This window comes from Gymnoscopelus microlampas (genome assembly GCF_963454915.1).
Source record: "Gymnoscopelus microlampas genome assembly, chromosome: 21".
In the NCBI taxonomy this organism is placed as follows: Eukaryota; Metazoa; Chordata; class Actinopteri; order Myctophiformes; family Myctophidae; genus Gymnoscopelus; species Gymnoscopelus microlampas.
In genome coordinates, this window is record NC_139958.1 from 1347971 (window position 1) to 1374055 (window position 26085).

General features: G+C 42.9%; 4 protein-coding genes across 5 annotated transcripts in view; all 4 read left to right on the top strand.

Annotated features, from left to right (window-relative positions):
• Positions 1-5223, top strand: part of lmbrd2b (LMBR1 domain containing 2b) — a 35416-nt gene extending 30193 nt beyond the window's left edge. Inside the window, exon 18 of the mRNA XM_084046117.1 lies at positions 314-5223. Within this exon, the coding sequence (XP_083902243.1) occupies positions 314-377 (64 nt within the window). The 3' untranslated portion in view covers positions 378-5223. The remainder of the gene's footprint in view (positions 1-313) is intronic.
• A 1443-nt stretch (positions 5224-6666) lies between these two features.
• LOC311037325 (general transcription factor IIH subunit 1-like) lies at positions 6667-8316 on the top strand (the record flags this gene model as incomplete). The annotated part of the gene is made up of 1 exon (XM_084046452.1): positions 6667-8316. One exon carries the CDS (start codon positions 6667-6669, stop codon positions 8314-8316), a length of 1650 nt encoding a protein of 549 aa, XP_083902578.1.
• Positions 8317-10421: 2105 nt separating this feature from the next.
• LOC311037135 (tricarboxylate transport protein B, mitochondrial-like) lies at positions 10422-11378 on the top strand (the record flags this gene model as incomplete). Its single annotated transcript, XM_084046225.1, has 1 exon — positions 10422-11378. One exon carries the CDS (start codon positions 10422-10424, stop codon positions 11376-11378), a length of 957 nt encoding a protein of 318 aa, XP_083902351.1.
• A 3131-nt stretch (positions 11379-14509) lies between these two features.
• derl2 (derlin 2) lies at positions 14510-24222 on the top strand. Of its 2 annotated transcripts, XM_084046645.1 has the most exons (8): positions 14539-14554; positions 14587-14718; positions 16772-16837; positions 17737-17810; positions 19289-19382; positions 19835-20030; positions 21286-21376; positions 23381-24222. In XM_084046645.1, exons 2-8 carry the CDS (start codon positions 14626-14628, stop codon positions 23484-23486), a joined length of 720 nt encoding a protein of 239 aa, XP_083902771.1. In that variant the 5' UTR covers positions 14539-14554; positions 14587-14625; the 3' UTR covers positions 23487-24222. The 2 variants fall into 2 exon arrangements, with proteins under 2 accessions (XP_083902770.1, XP_083902771.1); XM_084046644.1 differs by having other exon boundaries at positions 14510-14718.
• The last annotated feature ends 1863 nt before the right edge of the window (positions 24223-26085 follow it).

Here is a 26085-nt window from a genome sequence, read left to right on the forward strand (position 1 = left end):
CCCTGTGAAGAGTTCTACTCGGTTCTCTTCCATGATGTGGAGACATTGGCGCAACAGCCTCTACTGACTGTGAGCAGCTGTAGTTGTTGTTGTGATTTAATGTTTTTCTTTTTAATGTATTTATGGTTGTGTCATGCTGTCTGTGATATGGACCTTTAATCTGAAATAAAGATTGAATATGCTAGCATACTGACGCTGTGTGTGTGTGTGTGTGTGTGTGTGTGTGTGTGTGTGTGTGTGTGTGTGTGTGTGTGTGTGTGTGTGTGTGTGTGTGTGTGTGTGTGTGTGTGTGTGTGTGTGTTTTCTCCTCCAGACACACAGGAGGAAGATATCTGTCCATGTCGTCTTCTAGGAGCAGAATCTTTGATGACGTGTGATGGGCTGAAGGACCCAGGAACATGAATACTGTACTGTAGGAACATGTATATCTTATACATATATATATAATATACATGTTTATACTGTAACACATGAATGAAACAGACTGCAGGACATGTCTAATCTGACGTATATACTTACACACAGTGGTGGAAAAGTACTCAGATGTTTTACTTAAGTAAAAGTAGCAATACCACAATATAAAAATACTCTGTTACAAGTAAGAGGCCTGTGTTCAAAATGTTACTTGAGGAAAAAGTACAAAAGTATTGGCATCAAAATATACTTAAAGTATCAAAAGTAAAAGTACTAAAATGTTTGAAAATAGCAGATCTGCAAGCTCACAACGTGTCGCATCCATAGACTGTAAAAAAGAATGGACAAAGCCACTCCCCTGCTTTCTACAGAACGAAAATGAAGCCGATAGTTCAGGAACATGCATTCCTCCATCGTTAATATATACAGTTGACCACGCCGGAACTCAAACGCTATTGGCCTGACACGTGACCAGCGAACCGGAAAACAACCCCCAAAAATGCTATTGGTTGGGTAGCTTGTCAATCAAGAGCAGGGCGGGGAATGAATGCTATTGGTTGTGTAGGTTGTCAATCAAATCATCCCGCCCCTCCTGGAGCATAGCCTACTTTATCGTCAATTTTAGAATAAATAGGACCATAATTTAGCAAAACGCATATCATGATGATTGAAAGGAGACTTTAAACTAGCGACTGGAAGCATATAGAATTTATGACAATTTTTATTACGGTAAGAAAATCTAGTCTAAAGTTTGTCAAAAACCCATTCACTTGCGCTAAAATAAATTATTTCTGACACTGCAGGTCGGCGCAGGGTAAAACAGCGCCACTCTGGCCATTCATAAGCTTCCGTGTTGGCCTCATCGTAAATGTCCAAGCCTTGCCCCTTGGTCGCATCGCGACGCGTTGTGAGCTTGTAGATCTGCTATTTTTAAATATCCTAGGTATAAAATTGAACTGAAGTGGTTAATGTATGTTTTATAATGTAACAATGTACATCTGCAAAGTAACTAGTAACTAAAGTTTTCAAATAATTGTAGTGGAGTAAAAGTACAATATTTGGATCCAAGATGTAGTGGAGTAGTAAGAAGTAAAAGTATTGAAATTTGGAAATGCTCCAGTAAAGTAAAAGCACCTCAAAATTGTACTTAAGTAAGTACTTAGTTACTTTCCACCACTGCTCATACAGTATATGGTCCATATTACTGCTCCACGACGAAGAGAAGATCCTAACCACATGAACCCCAGCGGAGGGGGCCAAGTATCGACCCCTGTGGGACTCCGGTCAACAAAGTATAAAGGGTTTGAAGGGGTTAAGCCCGGGTTGGGGCTTAACCATGGTGTCACACGGCGAGAATAGCAGATCTACAAGCCACGAGCTGTGAGCTTGTGAGTCGCTTATTTTCGGGCGTGTGACACCCTCGTAGCGGCCCCAGAGGGCTTGTCCAATCACTGAGCATCTTGCTATGTCCTCTCCCTAGGTCTCCTCCAATCACTGAGCATCTTGTTAAAACAATGAAGGTCTTTACAAACCGGGAGAGAGCAGACATTTATATTTGGAACGATGACGTTTTTTTTCTTACAGTGAATAAAAGCATCAACCTGTATGAATCGTTTAGATATTCTGCGGTGATGTTGGTACGACGAACGATGTACGTATGGTTTAAAGGAGGAGTTCACCCAAAAAATGACTCATTTTCTATCGATTGCACACCCCATGAAGCCTTGAATCCATGGATTCTTTTTGGTTTTTGTGCCATTCCTAAGCTAATAATTAGATTCCCGTCTCCTACCGGCTAATGTATCCGGTAGGAGACACAAAGTAGATTATTTGTGTCTCCTACCGGAAATACACACGGTCATCAAATTATTGTCTTAGGAATGCCACAAAAACTAAAATAAATCCATGAAATCAAGGCTTCATGGGGTGTGTAATTGATAGAAAATAAGTATTTTTTGGGGTGAACTCCTCCTTTAAGAGCCATTCACACTTAGCACGATAACCACAACCATAACTATTACTAGTATGACACGGCTTGGTTGAATGTTTCATTCTGATTGGTCAATCTCTGAATTCTGTTATTTCTGTATAATGATCGATGAGCTCTATAACAGACCTCTGTCTGATGAAACACTCAGAACACCTGCTCATATCAACCTGTATCCAACCTGACAGCCATGTAAACAAACACCATGTCATTTACAGCTAAACGTTGCTCTCAACAATGTTTTAGGAAACATTTGAAGTGAGAAATAGACGATGCAATGACCGAAAAGTGATTCTATTTGATCCTCTACACTTTTGGGTCAATTTATTCATGTATTTATTAAGTAGCCGTGTAATAAGCAGGATAATGTATGAATAGGTGGTCATTATTGAAATGTATCCATACTGTTATGAAAAATCCATACTGTTAGGATTTAGAAAATACATTTTCAATAATGACCACCTCCCCATACATTATCCCGTACATAATGAAGTTAGCGTCCACACACTGAATGATAAAGGGGGTGTGGCTCGCAGGCAGTGGTGGATAAAGAACTCAAATGTTTTACTTGAGTAAAAGTATCAATACTGCAGTGTAGAAATACTCCGTTCCAAGTAAAGAGTCCGGTAATCAAAATTTACTTGAGTAAAAGTTCAAAAGTATTGGCATCAACATATTCTTAAAGTACCAAAAGTAGAAGTACTCATTTCACAAGTTCAAAACGTCTAGCAGATCTACAAGCTCACCATGCGTCACATCGTGACGCATGGTGAGCCTGCAGAGCGTCCTGATGGATCTTAATTGTCTCTCGATGTCTCTGTTGTTCATGACGTCACGCTGAAAGTGAATCTAAAACGATGTTGTCCACGGCCACGCCTATCGTTGTTAACGGTTAATTGACGGTTAATTAATGGCTAACTAACGACCATTCTATCGGCCGCGTCTCCCCGGTGAGTGAAGGCCTTTAGTTGTACGGTTAAATGGCTGAATAAGGAGTTTCTCTGCTGCATGGCTACTGGTATATGTATGTCTGTACAGTATGTACAGTAACACGCACTTTTTATAATGAATTGTACACTCTGAAACCGAGCGTCCGTGTGGTCGTACAAGACCCTCACTATACACCCTGGAATGTTTGATTCAGCAGCTCGTTAACCCCGTCAGAGCGGGAACGCGTCTGTGTGGCATTTATAGATTTCTTTGGCTATTCAAAAAATAGCAGATCTACAAGCTCATAGCGGCGCACCGTGTGCCGCGCTGTGAGCTTGTGTATATCTGATCTTTTTTTGGGGAAAATCGTGAAAATGTATGTTTTAAAGCGAACATTTTTAACTACGACCTTTGCTTCTGGGGGGGGGGGGGTCCCTGGAACAACATATTTTGAGATGGGGGGGGGTCCGCGCCCAAATAGGTATCATTTTGGGTGGGTCTTTGACATGGAAACGTTGGAGCACCACTGATATAGAAACATACTGTTAGGGTTTAGAAAACACTTTTAGATATGTGTGTGGTCCGCGGACCCCCATCTCAACATGTTTTGTTCCAGGGACCCCCATCTCAAAATGTTTTGTTCCAGGGACCCCCCAGTAGCAAAGATTTGAGTTACAAATGTTCGCTTTAAAAAATATATATATTCAAAGATTTGCACAAATGTTCACGATTTTTTCAAAAATAGCAGATCTACAAGCTCATAGCACTCGGTGCCTCGGTGCCGCGCTATGAGCTTGTAGATCTGCTATTTTTGAATAGCCCAAAGAAATCTAAAAATGACACACAGATGCGTTCCCGGTCTTAAGGGGTAAAAGTACAACCTTTCACCTGAAATAGCTAAACAGTTACTGGATGTTTTCCTCTTTTTTATGAATGGAACCATGGTCTGCAAAATGTTGTTCATTCAACATCTCAAATCCATGATGACACAAGGCGTCTAGACTGGGGTAGTTGCCCTGTGCTGCAAAAAATAGCAGATCTACAAGCTCACAACGTGTCGCGGCCGCGACACGTTGTGAGCTTGTAGATCTGCTAAGTACGAGCCAGGCTTTAGATGAGCTTGTGGGGAAGGTTCTTCTTGTACTGATGTGTTTCTATAATATGATCTATTTATTTAAGTGTATGTCTGTCAGCCCAGTGAAACGTTATAATATAATAAGTTTAAACAAAAAAAAAAGAGTGATACCGGGATGGTGGTGATCAGTGTTTTGTGTTAATAATCTTATGATGATTTTTTTCTTTTTCTTTTTGTATGATCAGTTGATTGACTCTCGTGACTCTGAAATCTCTGTAGAAAATATTAATATATAATAATATAGAGGAGTCACCCCACACATTCATGTGCTTCTCATCCTCACTATGTATTGAAATGTCCACTTTATAACTTCCTTTATGAACGTCATATTTGTATAAAATTGAATTTTAAGTCCTTTTTTTTCTATCCCACATTCACTGCTGTCAGACGTTGCAACTGTTAGAAAATATATATATATATATAAATCCTAATATGATTTTCTCTATTCAAAAGCAAAATGTCCGTTGGCTCTTGGCTTGCTGCCACAGACGTTCTGCTTTTGAACCGTCGTCCTATTTTGATTGGTTCATGTGTTGGTTGTTTGGTCATCACATGACCATGGTGGTCACATGGCATATATGAAGTTTTAAATAATGATTTGGTGCCAGTTTATTTTTATTTTATTTTTTATTTTCCATAATATCTTTATTTAATTTGACAAAATGACAGATGTTTGCTTCTCCATCCACCTTGACATGTGTTGTAAATACTTGGTTCTACGAGATGAATAAAATAAGAGAAGTGACCTTTTCATGAATGATGATAATGAATTTATTTATTTATAGAGCGAGGGCCGTGAGCATGCTGCACGCTCAGGGGTCTGCCATGAGGGGGCGACGTGTCCCCTGGGGGCCACAAGCCACCGGTGCTCCGTTCCACACTAAACGTGCCACGAACGTCTGCTATGAGAATAGTCACATCAGGGAGAGGAGGGGGGGGGGGGGGGCACAGGCCCAGTGTTGATCCTGCCATGAAAATAGTCAGATTTAAAAAACTAAATTGAACACATGGGGTCCTAACCTGGAGACCATTGCTCTGATGTAGGACTGGATTTGAAGGCTGCCTGGAAATCTAGTATTTTAAAATATTCGTGAAACATTATTTTTGAATTCCCATTTCTACCGAGCAGCAAATATATGCAAATGTATATTCGGGCTATGCGGCCCGAACGTCTAGCGTGACGCGTCGTTCACTTTGCAGTGCCACCTTACAGGCACCTCACAGTGTGAGAGAGAGTTTTGTGCTCTCCTGAATCCACGGCAGGCTTTGAAAGTACCGACTTCAGAAACCGTCGAACTGGTGCGATCTGACGGCATCCTAGAATTTATAGGTAGGATGTGATGTCATGCGTGATGTCATGCTGTCGTGAGATTATGTCACACTGGCGTTGTGTCCATATTCGGGACGACCGTCTCATCGTCATCGTCGACGTACATACAGACAGGATTCAAATTGTAAGGTAGATGGTAGACCACTTCATCACACTCATGTCACCATGACTCAGCCATAACCATATAAGGAGTTCCCAATGCAGCTACGCCCAAACATATGGAGTGTGTTGTCTAAGCTCAATGTGTCGTCATGGCATCAGGCGCAAACAAATCAGTCAGCTCCATATATGGGCACAAAAGGGGGCATGGCCATATATGGGCATATTCTGATACATCAGCGATCTCCATATATGGACATAATAAAAGGGAAAAGGACTGACAGATACAGAGATGCGGTTGTCCAGAGCCACAGATCTGACCGCGGCATTGGCGATCTCTCCATATATGGGCATAAAAGGGACCAGGATAGACAGACAGATACAAACATCTCCATATATGGGCACAAAAGGGACACAGACAGACTGGTACAACGGGTACTCTGACAAAGATCGAATCGGAGGTGTCGGCGTAGGTCTGAGGGCCGCGTAACCACCCAGAACCTCTAGATGTGACAAAGTGTGTTGTGTGATGTCATAGCTTAGCTACACTGTGTGTGACGTCAGAGCAGGCCTCAGCTCACCTTATAAATCTACATTCAGACCGTTAAAGACAGTCAAACACCGGCTGGCTCGCCAGGCTAGCAGCAATGTAACATTAAAGTCAACAAGTCTCTGTAAACAAACATTTACCTACTAGGCTGTTTGTCTGACTCCTCCGTCTTTACATTAAGGAAACAGCATTGTATCTAGCAGTGAGAACCTGATGTGAAGATGGAGTGTCTGTCGGAGGAAGTGCGTCTGGTGGTGAAAAGGGTTTGTCTGAGAAAACAGGAAGGAGCTCTGTACCTGATGGCCGAGCGCGTGGCCTGGGGTCGGCAGGGAGAGGAGCGCTGCACCGTCAGCCACTTGTACGCAGATATCCGCTGTCAGAAGATCAGTCCGGACGGTAAAGCCAAGGTCCAGCTCCAACTGGTCTTCCACTCCGGTGAGAACAGGACGTTCCACTTCACTGACGAGAGCAGCGCTCTGAAAGACCGCGATGCCGCTAAGGAGCTCCTGAAGCAACTTCTGCCCAAGTTCAACAAGAGTGCCACAGTGAAGGAACATCCAGTGCCTTTACAACTGGATGTCAAAGACCCGGTGATGACCGGCAGAGTGGTCGACGCGGAGGAGGTCTGTGCCGACCGGCGAAGCACCGACAACACGGAGCACTCGCTACCCAACAACCGACAGGAAGCGGTCGGTATATCTGCAGCATCCCTGTCAGACTTCAAGTCTCAGAGAGACGAATGCAGTGGCTCGGGCTACATCCCCGACGCCGACATCACTGACTCCATCTTCAGAACGTACCCTGTGGTGAGGCAGAAGTACGCTGAACACGTGCCTCACAACCTGCCTGAGAAGCAGTTCTGGACGGCCTTTTCCCAGTCTCACTATTTCCCCAGAAAGAAAGACAAGAACAACCACCACGCCGCCGGCGGTGGAACGCAGGACATCTTCTTAGAATGTGCCAAGCACGACGAGAAGGTCTTCATGTCTATGGCGGTTGAAGGAGTGAAGAATCCTTTGCTGGACCTCTGTTCACTGGAGGATAGAGCGTTAGGCGAGGGCTACGGGGTTTCCATTCCTCCCTCTGCCCCTAACAAGATGGTGGAGGAGGAGAGCGTCAGCTCTGCCTCCATAATCAGGCGTTTCAACCGTCACAACATCATGGTGCTGGCGGCTGCAGGCTCCCGCAAACCACACGCTTCAGGACGCAGATCGAGCGAGTCGAGCAACGCGGACGGTGGAAACTCCACGGACGATTCGCGCCTTTCCCAGCCTTCTTCCACCAAGAAGGCGAAACTACTGGAAGCCATAGAATACGAGAACCTGCGGAAGGAGACCGCACCGAAGACAGTTCCTTTAAACCTCAAGGAATCTAAGGATCTCCTGTCTGGACGCAGCAGCAGCGCCACCGCCAGTCAGGAGGACATCAACGGCTCCATCAGCCGCGTCCAACGGGAGATGAGCCGCTACAAACCCAGGCTCGCTCGGGTGTCGGCTGCCGGCCGCGTGTCTCTGCAGCGGGCCGGCGAGCTGACGGTGCCCGACAACGTGCGGGAAGAGTTGAAAGACCTTTACGTGGCCGTCGGCGAGCTGCTGAGGCGCTTCTGGTCGTGCTTTCCGGGAGGGCTCAGCGCGCCCCTCCAGGAGGAGAAGGCGGCCAAAAGCAGCTCCAGCCTCCAGACGTTTCGGGACGCCAGGTTGCGTCCTTTTCAGGAGAAGATCAAACGCGGGCGTCTGAGCGGAAACCTGACCCGGCACCTGGAGGACATGATGCAGGCCGCGGACGACAAGTTCCACAGCTGGCAAAGCCGCCGCGGTCAGAAGAAAGGAACGGTGAGCCGCGATGGAGATGAGATCAAAGCAAATGGATGAACCCAACTGCATGCTCAGCCTGATCTCACTCAACTCGGTATACATTGCACGGACCCAGTGCACGTCATTCCGCGCATAGCCGCCTAGAAAAGCCGAAAATCCGTGCATATGTACGGCGAGTCCCGCGGTGGGCGTAACCGGTTGCCCGCGGTGGGCGTAACGTCGCAGCGTTCGGGACGGCAACTCGTTCGCTTTAGCTCACTCGGTGGTCCCTCACATGGCTCCAGTTCGCTTGAGGCTGCGCGCCTCCGAAATGGTTTAGTCAATGGAGGAGAAGCGAGGCGGCTATGCACGGAATTTCGGGTTTTCAAGGTGTCTATGCACGGAATGACTGTCCGTGCAATGTATACAATGCAATAAAGTTGTGTGAGATCGGGTTGGCATGCTGGGCTGTTGAATACAGACATGGACATCCATACATTGTATACAGCAGGGGTCTTCAGGGGGTCCAGGGCCCCTAGGGGGTCCTCAGAGTTACTACAGGGGGTCCACCAAATCTTTGTGTGGTGGGGAACATTAGCCGAAAATAGCAGATCTACAAGCTCACAACGCCTCGCGCTGCGAGGCGTTGTGAGCTTGTAGATCGGCTATTTTCGGAGAGTCTGCGAGAGTCGGGGAAAAGACCAGACCAAGTACAGAGCCAATGGTCAAGTTGACTAAATATTGAGGGTTCTAAAGGTTAACTATATCTGAAAATACACATTAACATGAATCTAGATATCTATGAAATCTATGAAGAAGCTTAATCTGTGACACAATGTTATACAGTATGTAGTGGGGTGGTCCCTGCTTCATCTCTCTCAACTAGGGGGTCCTTGACCTGAAAACGTTGAAAACCCCTGGTATACAGTGTTGCCATTGTCCGCTTATTAAACTCGACTTTGGGCTTGTTTTTCGGTTAAGTTGCTCGTAGAATATCGATAGCTGCGCATTGTGGTTTTTTTGGAGCTCGTTTCTAAAGTGTAGTTGCTTATTTAGGCTTGCTTCTTAATATTGTTTAAACCAGAGGTTGGCGTTGCGACGCGTCGTAAGCTTGTAGATCGGCTATTTTCAAATATCCGATGCATATAGCCAGGTTTAAAGTGCTCATGTGAGCCTATAGTCGCTTCTTTTGGGCTTGTTTTCATATACCTGGTTGCTTGTTTCTCTCGCAAAACCTGGCAGCACTGATTGTATAGTACGTAGGGATGTTTATCACCATAGAAACGCTCATAATAACCATATTATGTCCATATCGTAAAACCATAACCATCCCCTGTGTGATTAATAGTGGTAAATAAAGAGTGCATTAATACATATTTTAGCACCAAGGAACAAAACCGCAAGGACTTTTTGAACAAACCTTTTAGACAAAGTATTTTAAATGTAACTGTGCTGTTTTACATCTTTTGGCCAACAAAATATTCAATAAATCAATCAATCAAAGGGCTTTGCATGAACATAATGCGGCCATAAGAACAGCCATATGATGATGAACTGCAGTGTCTCCTGGCTGCGCAAATCTGAGCTGTTGGTAAGCATGGTAACAGTTTGTGTTCTGTATGACCGACCACACTAGAGCTCTGGTTTGACCATATAAGGTAAAGATACTGTTGTGTATGACCACAGAGCTCTGGTCTGACCATATAAGGTAAAAATACTGTTGCGTATGACCACAGAGCTCTGGTTTGACCATATAAGGTAAAGATACTGTTGCGTATGACCACAGAGCTCTGGTCTGACCATATAAGGTAAAGATAGAGACCATGTCCAATGCTCTCTGTCTGAGCAGAGCAAAATGGTCATGTTGGGTCAGTCTTGTCAAAGCCCAAGATGAACCACTATCTAAACACATTAAACTGCTCTGATTGGCTGGCTGAAATGTTCCTGAGGCTTTAATTGCTTGAAGAGTCACCGCTTTATAATTGATGGACGTGTCACCAACAGACTCTAGTTTTTCTTCACAGATTATTAATAATCTTGGAGCTGGTGGCTCTAGTCTAGATCATTATATCTACTAACTATCCTGACAAGTTGCTGTTTTTCCAAAGGAACGTGTAATATTGACCCAAAAAGTAGACTTTTTAAACCACAGCTTTCTGTAGTTGGTCTGGTTTTGAGTTGAGATGCCAGGAGGACGTGGAAACACGTTCGTCAGCCCCTTCCACAGACCACGATGTCTGGCGGCGGCAGCGCCAGGAGAAACGTCCAAATTGACTCACCCGGGAAAGGCCATCTTGGCGGGCGGCATCGCGGGCGGCCTGGAGATCTGCCTGACCTTCCCCACGGAGTACGTGAAGACCCAGCTGCAGCTGGACGGGAGGGCGGAGGCGCCGCGGTTCCGGGGAACCGTCGACTGCGTCCGGCAGACGGTGCGGTCGCACGGCGTCAGAGGGCTGTACCGAGGCCTGAGCTCTCTGCTCTACGGCTCCGTGCCCAAGTCAGCCGTCCGGTTCGGAGTGTTCGAGTTCCTCAGTAACCGCGCCAGGGACGACGACGGGCGCCTGGACAGCGCCCGGGGCCTGCTGTGCGGCCTGGGAGCCGGCGTGGTGGAGGCCGTGTTGGTGGTGTGCCCCATGGAAACCGTCAAGGTGAAGTTCATCCACGACCAGACGTCGGCCAAGCCCGCGTACCGGGGCTTCTTCCACGGCGTGCGAGAGATCGTCAGAACCCAGGGTCTGCGGGGCACGTACCAGGGCCTGACGGCCACCGTCCTCAAGCAGGGCTCCAACCAAGCCATCCGGTTCTACGTGATGACCTCGCTCAGGAACTGGTACAAAAGCGACGACCCCGCCCGGGCCGTCCACCCGCTGGTGACCGGCGCGTTCGGAGCCGTGGCCGGCGCCGCCAGCGTGTTGGGGAACACCCCGCTGGACGTGGTGAAGACCAGGATGCAGGGCCTGGAGGCGCACCGCTACCGGAGCACGCTGGACTGCGCCGCCAAGATCTGGAGGCACGAGGGCCCGGCGGCGTTCTATAAGGGAACGGTCCCTCGGCTGGGCCGGGTGTGTGCCGACGTGGCCGTGGTCTTCATCATCTACGAGGAGGTGGTGAAGCTTCTGAACGCCGTGTGGAAGACATAGGGCTTTAGGTCCCTTTGGGACAGGGGTCTTCAACGTTTTTTCAGGCCAAGGACCCCTTAGCTGAGAGAGAGATGAAGCGGCCTTTGCTATGTTTCACCCGTTTTAATTGAAACGGGCCTCCACCCTTAGGGGACCCCCCCCCCCCCCCTCACACCGGGGCCCTCTCTCGCCCTGTCTCTGTCGCCACCCTGCGGCGCGCTCTCCCACGCTGTCAAGTTACACCTGTTTCCTGTTAATAATAACCTGGGTAAATGTGGATTGGGAGGTACAAGGGAGACACTTTATTGTGAAGGGGCAACAGGAAAAGGAAGAGGTGTTGATGAAGTTGTGGAGAGAGATGGCTGCGTGCGATATTGAACGGTCCAAACTATTTTTATCAATACGAGTTAATATACGCCAACGAGAGGGCGATGGTATACGGGGGCCTCATTTTAGCCCTTGAAACGGGCCTCCACATCCTTAAGGCCGCCACTGACTACATATTGCAGTTTGTTGTCTTTTTCACAGATTTCATGATACCTTCATTGATGATCAGTGTTGTGTGAATAAATGTTTTTTGTTTTAACACATTTTGACATTTATCCACTTAAACCCTCAACTTGACCGTTGGCGTGGGTGGCGAGTGTTGGGTGGGAGGACTAGGACGAAGGCTTGAGGTCCTCCTGGTGGGGGCTCCTCACTGACAGGTGAGTCAGTAGGATAGGACAGCAGTGACAACACAGACATGTGTGAGGAGGAGTTCATTGACATAACGACTACATTGGGGAGAAAAAGGGATAAAAAATAATTGACTAAAGAAAATTGCACATAATGCAGGACGTTGAGTTATTGAAAACGAGTATTATCTTTATATAACACAATGATTTACTCTCATTTCTAAGCTACATTTACAAGATATAAGCAAATTATAGGCTTTACTGCCACCTTGTGGTGATAAAGTTAAAGTGCTTAGCAGTTAGCCACAATGCTACCTGTGTTCACACATGAATGTGTTATTATCTGTAATGTAACATAAAGTAATCATACTCACACATTAAAATGTTATTATCTGTAATATAACATAAAGTAATCATACTCACACATGAATGTGTTATTATCTGTAGTGTAACATAAAGTAATCATACTCACACATTAATGTGTTATTATCTGTAATGTAACATAAAGTAATCATACTCACACATTAAAGTGTTATTATCTGTAATGTAACATAAAGTAATCATACTCACACATGAATGTGTTATTATCTGTAGTGTAACATAAAGTAATCATACTCACACATTAAAATGTTATTATCTGTAATGTAACATAAAGTAATCATACTCACACATTAATGTGTTATTATCTGTAATGTAACATAAAGTAATCATACTCACACATTAAAGTGTTATTATCTGTAATGTAACATAAAGTAATCATACTCACACATTAATGTGTTATTATCTGTAATGTAACATAAAGTAATCATACTCACACATTAAAGTGTTATTATCTGTAATGTAACATAAAGTAATCATACTCACACATTAATGTGTTATTATCTGTAATGTAACATAAAGTAATCATACTCACACATTAAAGTGTTATTATCTGTAATGTAACATAAAGTAATCATACTCACACATTAAAGTGTTATTATCTGTAATGTAACATAAAGTAATCATACTCACACATTAAAATGTTATTATCTGTAATGTAACATAAAGTAATCATACTCACACATGAATGTGTTATTATCTGTAATGTAACATAAAGTAATCATACTCACACATGAATGTGTTATTATCTGTAATGTAACATAAAGTAATCATACTCACACATTAATGTGTTATTATCTGTAATGTAACATAAAGTAATCATACTCACACATTAATGTGTTATTATCTGTAATGTAACATAAAGTAATCATACTCACACATTAAAGTGTTATTATCTGTAATGTAACATAAAGTAATCATACTCACACATTAATGTGTTATTATCTGTAATGTAACATAAAGTAATCATACTCACACATTAAAGTGTTATTATCTGTAATGTAACATAAAGTAATCATACTGTGTTCACACATTAATGTGTTATTATCTGTAATGTAACATAAAGTAATCATACCGTATTCACACATTAATGTGTTATTATCTGTAATGTAACATAAAGTAATCATACTCACACATTAATGTGTTATTATCTGTAATGTAACATAAAGTAATCATACTCACACATTAAAGTGTTATTATCTGTAATGTAACATAAAGTAATCATACTCACACATTAAAGTGTTATTATCTGTAATGTAACATAAAGTAATCATACTCACACATTAAAATGTTATTATCTGTAATGTAACATAAAGTAATCATACTCACACATGAATGTGTTATTATCTGTAATGTAACATAAAGTAATCATACTCACACATTAAAATGTTATTATCTGTAATGTAACATAAAGTAATCATACTCACACATTAAAATGTTATTATCTGTAATGTAACATAAAGTAATCATACTCACACATTAATGTGTTATTATCTGTAATGTAACATAAAGTAATCATACTCACACATTAAAGTGTTATTATCTATAATGTAACAAAGTAATCATACTGTGGTTTCTAACGAGGGCCCATAACTACTGTACATGTTGATAGGTGTCATGTTTATGTCTCTAAACCACGTGGTTCTCAAACTCTTTCATGTGAAGGACCCCCAGAATGATGTGTATTTAGACTGAAGACCCCCTATCTCCAAAATATTTAGTGCCAGGGATTTTTTCAAAACATTGCGTGCCGCGCTATGAGCTTGTAGATCTGCAATTTTTGAATAGCCCGAATTATAAAATATGATTAAAGCGGTTAAAATGATTGTGACGCTATATATAATTTAACTCATTTAGCTGGGGACCCCCAAAGGACCGCCTGGGGGTCCCCGGACCCCACTTTGAGAACCAACGCAGTCTAAGAACGTCATTACGGAAGTGACGTGTGCGTCTTCTGAAGAGACCAGATTCTCCTTGGTACTTCTGGTGCGTCACACCGAAATCGGTGACCCCTCGCGCCCGGTGTCCCGCCCCGCCCCCAGGTCAACCGGAGATGACGTCGCGGACGGATGACGTGTCAACAGGGTTGCCGGAAGAAGCCGCCGTGCTTTGATGTCCGTCTCTCTGTTTAGAATCATTTTATGTTATTAATATCATATTAATATTCATATCTGTGTTATTAATATCATATTAATATTCATATCTGTGTCAACATGGCTTATCAGACTTTACAACAAGAGTATCTACAGATCCCTCTGGTCACCAGAGCCTATACTACAGCCTGTGTCCTGACTACTGCTGCTGTGGTAACTATAGATCTACTATTTATATATATATATACTACAGCCTGTGTCCTGACTACTGCTGCTGTGGTAACTATAGATCTACTATTTACTATATATATATACTACAGCCTGTGTCCTGACTACTGCTGCTGTGGTAACTATAGATCTACTATTTACTATATATATATACTACAGCCTGTGTCCTGACTACTGCTGCTGTGGTAACTATAGATCTACTATTTACTATATATATATACTACAGCCTGTGTCCTGACTACTGCTGCTGTGGTAACTATAGATCTACTATTTACTATATATATATACTACAGCCTGTGTCCTGACTACTGCTGCTGTGGTAACTATAGATCTACTATTTACTATATATATATACTACAGCCTGTGTCCTGACTACTGCTGCTGTGGTAACTATAGATCTACTATTTACTATATATATATATATATATATATATATATATATATATATATATATATATATATATATATATATATATATATATACTACAGCCTGTGTCCTGACTACTGCTGCTGTGGTAACTATAGATCTACTATTTACTATATATATATATATATATATATATATATATATATATATATATACTACAGCCTGTGTCCTGACTACTGCTGCTGTGGTAACATTATACAGTATACTTCATGTGTCTGTAAACTAAATAACTGTCTGTCTGTCTGTCTGTCTATTACTAACTAAATGTCTGTCTGTCTGTCTGTCTGTCTGTCTGTCTGTCTGTCTGTCTGTCTGTCTGTCTAACTGTCTGTCTGTCTGTCTGTCTGTCTGTCTGTCTGTCTAACTAAATAACTGTCTGTCTGTCTGTCTGTCTGTCTGTCTGTCTGTCTGTCTGTCTAACTAAATAACTGTCTGTCTGTCTGTCTGTCTGTCTGTCTAACTAAATAACTGTCTGTCTGTCTGTCTGTCTGTCTGTCTGTCTGTCTGTCTAACTAAATAACTGTCTGTCTGTCTGTCTGTCTGTCTGTCTGTCTGTCTGTCTAACTAAATAACTGTCTGTCTGTCTGTCTGTCTGTCTGTCTGTCTGTCTGTCTGTCTGCTTGATTGTTTTATTTTGGTATCCTGCACACACAGTTTCCAACCCTCATGGGATTTCAAAACATATTCACATATAATACATTATCTCTCAGTCGTCCTCAGACGAGCTTCCATCCGAGTCTCCAATCCTTCCGATTCTCCATACACCACCCGGCCAGCTCCGAATACATTATAATAATACATTATAATAATACACATAATAACACATTCCATTCCATGTCAGAATCATACAGAATGTTCTGTCTTCTCTCTCAACCTTCACAGATAAAATCTGACACAACAAAAGCTTCTTTCCTGAAACACATCTCAAGTGTCTCATAATAATCATATACATAATAAACTCAAATAGAAGACATACTTACTAACAAATACCTCTGTTTATCATCATATTTAGAGCAATAAAACTATATAAAAATGTTTTACCTCATTTTCAATTTCACCAAGTTCACAAAACAAACAGTATCTATCTTCCTCTGGAGTGGCTTTAAACCTGCCAGTCTCTAGAGCCAATGGTAGTGTGTGGCAGCGGTGGCCTAGTGGTTAGAGGGGCGGCCTTGATACCGGAAGGTCCCTAGTTCGATTCCCCAATTCATCACATCAATCATGAATCACCGCTGAATAGCCCTTGAGCAAGGCTTCCATGCAGGGTCCGGCTGGAAACAAGTTTCGTACTTAGTCCGACACCCTGGGTAAACAACAAACTGTGCTTTTTGCACGCACCCCTTTTAAATGGAAGAAACGTCAGATAGACCCAGACTCTACAGTCAGTGGTTCTCAAACTTCTTTCATGTCAACAATCGATCAGCTCTCAATTCAATGGGCCTTTATTGACACGAGAAAACATACAAGTTACGTTTACTTTGCCAGAGGAAAAGAGGAAGAAAACAATGAAACCATAATGATGTATACATGAGTCTCACCTAAGTGTCTCTCTCTCTCTCTCTCTCTCTCTCTCTCTCTCTCTCTCTCTCTCTCTCTCTCTCTCTCTCTCAGCAACTAGAGCTGATCACTCCCTTCCAGCTGTACTTCAACCCTGACCTCATTCTACGCAATTACCAGGTGAGTGACCTCTGACCCCACTCAGCTGACCATCCATTGATAGAGTGAATACTTAATACTTAAAATAAAAAAAATAGCAGATCTACAAGCTCATAGGGCTGCACTCGGTGCTGCACTATGAGCTTGTAGATCTGCTATATTTTTGAACAGCCCAAAGAAATCTAAAACGTACAGAGACGCGTTCCCGGATTGAATGGGTTAAGATTAAGGCTAACAGAAACAAGTCCTGGGGACTAGTTGTTTCCATTGTGGTCCTAGGCATTCAATTCATCAGCATAGCATACAAATAGTAACACAATGATGAAGGAAAACATCACGTGGATGCATCTGGGACGTATCATCAGTGTTGTAGCCTGGGGTCATCGGGTGTTTCGGGTCTCGCAACAACATACACCCTCGCCCAGGTGACCCAGCCGGGGGTTGATCAAGCCCCCGACTTACGTCCCGGTCAGTCCTCTGAGGGAAAGACAGGGACACGTGGAGGGACTAGGCTCTGTATGGATGGCCTCCTGGCCGGGCTCCCCCTTCGTCTCACCAGGTCCAGGACCTGAGTGTTGCACCAGACTCCCCCCGTTCCAAACATTTCATTCTGGCGTGATGGTGTCTTGGGCCGTGGTGGTGCTGCAGGCTCCACTTGTGGCTTGCTTGAATGGCCCTCCTTAAAGGCCTTATAATACATGTTATGCATTTTCTGTTTATTAAAGAGCTGGAGAGACATGGAGACTCCTGTTACTGAACAAACACTCTATAGTAATGATTAATATCACTGTAGAGCTATTTAACTCTCTCTCTCTCTCTCTCTCTCTCTTCTCTCTTTCTTCCATCTCTCTCTCTCTCTCTTCTCTCTCTTCTTCCATCTCTCTTCTCTCTCTCTCTCTCTCTCTCTCTCTCTCTCTCAGGTCTGGAGGCTAATAACCAACTTTTTGTTTTTTGGACCAGTTGGCTTCAACTTCCTTTTCAATATGATTTTTTTGTATCCTTTTCAAACTGAATGTCTTTGAATTAATTAAGCATTTGATAGAAACCTGCAGTTTTACATTTAATATAGAACCGCTTTAATAGACGCGTTGTGAGATTTTTGACTTTTACTTGAGTAAACAAATGTAGTACTTTTTCCACCACTGTTCCTGCCAAAATGTACTTTGGACTTTGATTTGGAATTTGTAATTTGAGATTATAGATTAGGTCAAGTTCTAATAGGCTTTAATTGTCCCGTTCCTGTGACTCACTGGGCTTTCCTCGTGTGGCTGAGGTGCAGCAGTACACTGCCTTTCTTACCACCCAAAAAAAAAATCTTTTCATGGATATGTTTTAATTTTGTCTCATTCCTAAGCCAATAATTTGATGACCAGTGGATCCGGTAGGAGACACAAAGGAGACTCTTTGTGTCTCCTACCGGAACTCTAAATTGTGTATGTCCTATTTTAGATTATGTTTCGGGGGTTTGGGGGTACAAAAGGTTTCAGTTAAATGAACCTGTCCAGAATCGGGCAATTATATTCTTTTTGGGACTACATAAGTCTGCACCAATCCCAGCATTTAATGGAGATATGGGGCGGGACTCCTGTGGAAGGCCAGCATGGTGAGTCTCTGGAACAGGTTGCTGGGTCTCCTATCCAACAGGGTGACTAGTTATATAATTTATTGGGATCTGTCTGGAGAAGGGGAATGGGTCTCTGAGATCTTTGATGTATTGCGGAATTGTGGTCTGGAAGAACATTATTTACAAAGAACAACTGTGAATGTGGAGGAGTTTAAAAACAGAATCTGTGCAAAGTGCATACAAACTTTACAAAGTGCATACAAACTTTACAAAGTGCATACAAAACTTATAAATGTGAAAACTATGTTTTGTATAATATAATCACAGTGATTAGGTGATGTATTATCTCCATCAGCAGGTTATCTTCACAGTGATTAGATGGTGTATTATCTCCATCAGAAGGTCATCTTCACAGTGATTAGATGGTGTATTATCTCCATCAGCAGGTTATCTTCACAGTGATTAGATGGTGTATTATCTCCATCAGAAGGTCATCTTCACAGTGATTAGATGGTGTATTATCTCCATCAGCAGGTTATCTTCACAGTGATTAGATGGTGTATTATCTCCATCAGAAGGTCATCTTCACAGTGATTAGGTGATGTATTATCTCCATCAGCAGGTTATCTTCACAGTGATTAGATGGTGTATTATCTCCATCAGAAGGTCATCTTCACAGTGATTAGATGGTGTATTATCTCCATCAGCAGGTTATCTTCACAGTGATTAGATGGTGTATTATCTCCATCAGAAGGTCATCTTCACAGTGATTAGATGGTGTATTATCTCCATCAGAAGGTCATCTTCACAGTGATTAGATGGCGTATTATCTCCATCAGAAGGTCATCTTCACAGTGATTAGATGGTGTATTATCTCCATCAGAAGGTTTCCTTCACTGTGAGGTCAGGTATCGGTACTGTCGGATGCTGGAGGAAGGATCCTTCAGAGGGAGAACTGCTGACTTTGTCTTCATGTTCCTGTTTGGAGGCCTGCTGATGACTGTATCCTTATGTATAATAATATATATGATGACTGTATCCTTATGTATGATATAATGTTATATATATGATGACGGTATCCTTATGTATAATATAATATAATATATATGATGACTGTGTCATTAGATATTCATAAATAACAGTTCTTTGTGTCATTAGATATTCATAAATAACAGCTCTTTGTGTCATTAGATATTCATAAATAACAGCTCTTTGTGTCATTAGATATTCATAAATAACAGTTCTTTGTGTCATTAGATATTCATAAATAACAGTTCTTTGTGTCATTAGATATTCATAAATAACAGTTCTTTGTGTCATTAGATATTCATAAATAACAGTTCTTTGTATTAGATATTCATAAATAACAGTTCTTTGTATTAGATATTCATAAATAACAGCTCTTTGTGTCATTAGATATTCATAAATAACAGCTCTTTGACCGCATGGCTCAGATATTTGGTATCTTTGTGAGCCTGGTGTTCCTGGGCCAGGCCTTCACCATCATGCTGGTGTACGTGTGGAGCAGGAGGAACCCCAACGTTCGCATGAACTTCTTCGGCCTCCTCAACTTCCAGGCTCCCTTCCTGCCCTGGGTGCTGATGGGCTTCTCCCTGCTGCTGGGCAACTCCATCATCGTGGACCTATTAGGTCAGTGCTTCTCAAAGTGGGGGTCCCCGCCGGGGGGGGGGGGGTCACAGGCAGTGGCGTGCACAGACATTTTGAGGGGCAGGTGCTCAAGTAAATTTTACTTTTTTTTCGTTTACTTGGTCTGCTCTTTTTTCCCTCTACACCTGTACCTCTTTGCCAAAAATAGCCGATCTACAAGCTCACAACGCCTCGCAGCGCGAGGCGTTGTGGGCTTGTAGATCGGCTATTTTTGGCTAAAGTTCTCCTCAGAAAAGGGATGCTAGGTTTCGAGTGGTTATGGTATAAAGAAAAATCATATCACATAAAGATTTGGCGGACCCCATGTAGTAACTCTGAGGACCCCCTAGGGGTCCCGGACCCCCTGTTGCAGGAAAAAAAAACGTTTTTTTTTCTTTTTTTCAAAAGGGTACTTCTGGTCAAGAGGGCAAAGGGCAGGTGCTCTAGCACCACCTAGAGTCTATCTGTGCACGTCCCTGGTCACAGGTAGAGCTGTCAACGGGCCTGAAAAGTCATGGCCCGGGCCTAACTGGGCCGTCACTGAGCCGGCCCGAACGATTACCATACTGTTAGGCCCCAAAAACCCCCAAATGTGTCTTTATGTGATTAATGTCCTCAAAGTCACGGATCCAACAAGCTTTGAACTGAGCAGATTATTGGACCTTCTGTTCCAGAGATAATGGACAAAACATCGTGAAAACTGACACTTTCGTCCATTTTCGATTGAGTTTTGGCTGCTGTCGCCCGTTTGTCTTTAATAACACGGGATAGGAAGGTCTGACGGAGACAAACTAGATACCTGAGTAAAGATCACTTTGAGCTGCATCCAACACATCCAACACATCCAACACATCCAACACATCCACAGCCTTATCGTTACCAATCTATTTTTTCGAGAATTTATTTTATTTTATTTATTTTTTTCTTCACGGAACCCGAGGCTCGGCCCGGCCCGACTAATTAGCATAGATTCTTCCGATTCTTAAAAAAAACATTGACGTGTGTTTGGCCGTGGACCCCCCAAGTATACATTTACATCACTCAACATTTTGTCAACCTTTTGTCCAAATATTTCATAAATAGCCCAAAAATAATGTAATGTAAAAAACTGTTCCTCCTTTTTCCGGGGGCCCCCAGGAACCGCAAGGACCCCTGGGGGTCCCTGGGACCCCTATTTGAGAAGCAGTATGGACCAGGGTAATGAGTGTTGAGCTGTTTCCCCCACTATGTGTTGAACCAGGGTTTGTTTTGTCTCTAGGTATTGCTGTGGGTCACGTGTACTTCTTCCTGGAAGACGTGTTCCCCAACCAGCCAGGAGGGGGCAGGTGGCTGAAGACTCCTTCTATCATGTACGTCTGTGCTTACTATTAAAGGGGGGCTCAGTGATGTTTTAGTGGTAAAATAAGTGTTCAGTAGCTCTATATTCTGAGGGTCATCATGATGCTATATTTCCCAAACACAGATCTACAAGCTCACAACGCCTCGTTGTGAGCTTGTAGATCTGCTATTTTTGGCTAAAGTTCTCCTCAGAAAAGGGATGCTAGGGTTCAAGTGGTTATGGTAAAAAAACAATCATATCACACAAAGATTTGGCGGACCCCCTGTAGTAACTCTGAGGACCCCCAAGGGGTCCCGGACCCCCTGTTGAAGACCCCTGCACTATTCGTCCTGCACTGTGAAAACAGGCTATTATTATTGTCTCCGCCAGGCCGAAGGCATGGTGGAGAGTATGTTTTCGTTTGATTTTCGTTGGTTCCACCAAGCTAACATTGGTCAAGCTACACGTGACAATATGTTGAAAGGGTGTGCTTTGATTGGCTAGCGAGACGCATGACGAAATACATACCTATAAATAGGTGAGTCACTTCGGAATATTGCGGTGCATGTTCCGAAGTGACATCAGTGCCATCAGCCAAGCTAACATTTAGTCAGGAGATATTAGCAGAAAAAGTTCCAATCTTGGAATAAATTCCTTACCAAAAATCCTGCTCAGGAACAGTCAGGAACAGCACTTTCCAGTACAAACTGAGATTACAGCTGAGATCACACAATGCAACTAACTCTCATTACGCAAACTGAAGAAGCAGGAAATTATCGTCTGAAACCTCATGAAGAAGCAAAGGCGCAACGCCGACAGCAAAAGGCCAAAGCTAAGAAACAGAGACAAAGAGCAATTGAATCCCTAAATGACAAAAAACAAAGACCGAGCCACAAATGCTGACAACATGACACAACAAAGATTGCTACATTCTCTGGAAGAAAAAGTACAAGAGTCTGTAAAGAACATCGAAAGGAAAAGAAGGCACTGGTCACAGTGTAGAGCCCCAGACCTTTAGCCTACTCCTGAGGGGCAACTGGTTGACGTTTAGTTTGACGCGTGCAAATCATTCAATGTCCAGAGAGTGCATTTATCTTTGGATATGTCAATCCATTTATTAACACCAATTAAATCCATAGTGATGACATACTGGTAATACAGACATGGAACGCCGACCTGGTACGGCTTGACATAGGTACGACATCGCATGACATAGCACGGTCGAAAACTGTGTGGCTTCCCCTGTTGCACACCTGCCCACAATCACCCACTGACTGGTATATCATAGTTCCCATAGTAACCACCCACCGACTGATTGACATGACGTCAGTCAATACCAAGGCCACACCATTCAATTAAAGAAAACAAAAACAAAATAAATAGAAAGGCATTTTGGCTCCAACACACAGTATTCAATAGATGAAAGTGCAACATCAACGAGCAGATTACACCAATAAGAAGAGATGCTACAGATCACCTAAAGAACAAGAAGACGTTCAAGCTGATGAAGCTGGTGCCGCATTCTTAAAGAAGATGTCAGAAAGTGGACCCAATTATGTCTGTTTTTCCTGTGAACGAATGTTCTACAGAGAAACAGTGGTAAAGTTAAAACCTGCAAAGTACACAGCAACAATAGATACTGTAAGTCTCCTGGACAAAGACCCAACTGCAATCAAGCAAAACAACACTTGGATCTGTCACACATGTCATCGCTCCTTTAAAATGGGGAAACTCCCTCCACAGGCTTGGGCTAACAACTTATTACTGGATGCCATACCCCGAGAACTGCAGGATTTGCACCCGTTAGAGGAAAGGTTGGTCAACGTATTGCCTTCATGAAACTTGTTGGCTTGCCAACAAGTTTAAGGCAATCCACGGTAATGCAGTCAATGTGCCATGTGACGTACACACTATCATCAAAGTTCCAATCTTGGAATAAATTCCAATATTTGCTGGCGGAGACTTGTGCTCGAGGAGCACATTTTCTAGTTGTTACTGTTATTGATGTTATTATGAATGCATGCTCTCGTTGCAGAAAGATGCTGTTCGACACGCCAGAGGAAGACGCCAACTACAACCCTCTACCAGAGGAGAGGCCTGGAGGCTTTGCCTGGGGGGAGGGGCAACGCCTAGGGGGATAACAAAGACCCCCCCCCCCCCCCCCCCCATCCCTCCCTACCTGCCACTGCTGAGTAACTTATAAAGACACTTCCTCACAGACAGACAGACAGAGAGAGAGAGAGAGAGAGAGAGAGAGAGAGAGACGAAGGGAAAACACGTGGGACGTTATTCGACTCGTTTCTCCAGTTCTGGAAGAAAAAAAGAGAAAACGATTGATTTGCCAAATGGATGTGGAGAGAGAGAGAGAGAGAGAGAGAGAGAGAGACCAGTGGATTGTGTTGTGTCTGGATCCTACATGACACAGTATATAGGGCCTAGCGGCGGTGGCCATTTTGTGGTGCCGCAGATAGAAACACCATTCCCCCCCCCCATGGAGATTTCCGAAAAAATATTTGTATAAATTATTTTTTAGGCCTGGAGCCTCCTGGTGAATCATGACCTTAATTAAGACCTTTGATTCTCTATCAAAACATATCTGAATATTTCATCATATTATTGACTATATGTCTGCTGTCTGCAGGCAGGAACCAGATAACTACAAAATGTTCACTTTTCAGGAAATGACAAAAAGTGTAGTTAGGAGGTCAGAGGTCAAAAGGGGGTGGAGCCTGGAGGCAGCAAAAGCAGCTAACTCCACCCCCCTTTGCAGTGGCGTGCACAGACATTTTGAGGGGCAGGTGCTCAAGTAAATTATACTTTTTTTTGTTTACTTGGTCTGCTCTTTTTTCTTTCCCTCTACACCTATACCTCTTTGCCAAAAATAGCCGATCTACAAGCCCACAACGCCTCGCAGCGCGAGGCGTTGTGGGCTTGTAGATCTGCTATTTTTGGCCAAAGTTCTCCTCAGAAAAGGGATGCTAGGTTTCGAGTGGTTATGGTAAAAAGAAAAATCATATCACATAAAGATTTGGCGGACCCCCTGTAGTAACTCTGAGGACCCCCTGTTGAAGACCCCCGCTGTAAACTGAAAATAAAAAAAACTTTTTTTTTCATTTTTTTTTTTCAAAAGGGCACTTCTGGTCAAGAGGGCAAAGGGCAGGTGCTCTAGCGCCACCTAGAGTCTATCTGTGCACGTCCCTGCCCCTTTGGTGGACTGAGCTGGTTTTACTCCAATGGAGTTAAAGCTGCTTTTGTCAGAATAACTTTCATTGGTTTAATATTACATTATATATATTAATATGTTTATAATCAACACACAGAGACGTAAAGGGTGTTCAATAACACTGATTTATTTTAGTCGGATGCTTTCTGCCGGACCGAGCAACCATATTTTTGGGCGATTTTCAAATCTTCTTGCACACAGAATGGGTCACCAGGCCTAACGGCATTTATATACATATTTTAGGAATTATCTTTAGGGGGGGAAATGAATGGGTTTTCTATCGGTGGCACCACAAAATGGCCGCCACTGCTCTGCCCTGGCCTAATACAGTATCGCTGTCAGGGACTGTTCATAAACGCCAGCTTAAAAAACACTTCGACCCCAGCGTTGGTATGGTGGGGAAAAGCTTTGTCAGGAAACAGCAGATCAACAAGCTGTTGATCTGCTGTTTCCTGTCAAAGCTTTCCTCACAATGACAGAAAAGACACCAGTACAGAGCCCTGAGAGACTCCGTGAGGGTTTAAGTGGTTAACCCATTAAGACCCGGAACGCATCAGTGTCATTTTAGATTTAACCATTATTTTGTACTTTGGGCCGTTCAAAAATAGCAGATCTACAAGCGCCGCACTACGAGCTTGTAGATCTGCTATTTATTTATTTTTAATCGTGAAAATGTGTGCAAATATTTTAATATAATGTTGTTTTTTTCATTTGCGAAAATGTTAACTACAAATCTAATCTACAAATGTCTTCTAAATCCTAACAGTTAAAAAAAAAACCTATGTTGCTATAATATCAGTGGTTCTCTTTTTTCATGTCAAGGACCCCCAAAATGATATGTATTTGACCCCCAGAAGCAAAGATTTGAGTAAAAAATGTATATATTATATTCAAAGATTTGCACAAATGTTCACAATAAAAATTAAAAAAAATCAATAGCCAAAGAAATCGGAAAAAAAAGAAAAACATGACAAGAGATGCGCTCCAGGAGGGAACTGGTTAAAGTTGGAACACAGCAGAATGAACGGAGGAGATGGAGATGTTTGGCTTCATCTCAGAGAAAAACTAAACCAACCCATTAAGACCTGAAGCCCATTCTACAAATGTCTTCTAAATCCTAACCGTTTTCTGAAAAAAAAACTATGTTTCTATATCAGTGGTGCTCACTGTGGTGCTCAACTTTTTCATGTGAAGGACCCCCAAAATGATATGTATTTGGACGCGGACCCCCATCTCAAAATATGTTGTTGCAGGGACCCCCCCCCCCAGAAGCAAAGATTTGAGTTAAAAATGTTTGCTTTAAAATAATATAAATATATTAATTTGCACACATTTTCTCGTTTTTTCAAAAATAGCAGATCAAGTGCCGCGCTATGAGCTTGTAGATCTGCTATTTTTGAATAGCCAAAGTGTAAAATACTGCTTTTTAGCTCAAATGAAAAGAATGACACAGATGCGTTCCAGGTCTTAATGGGTTAAACAAAACATAAAACTATATTCTACAATTGTAAAAAAAA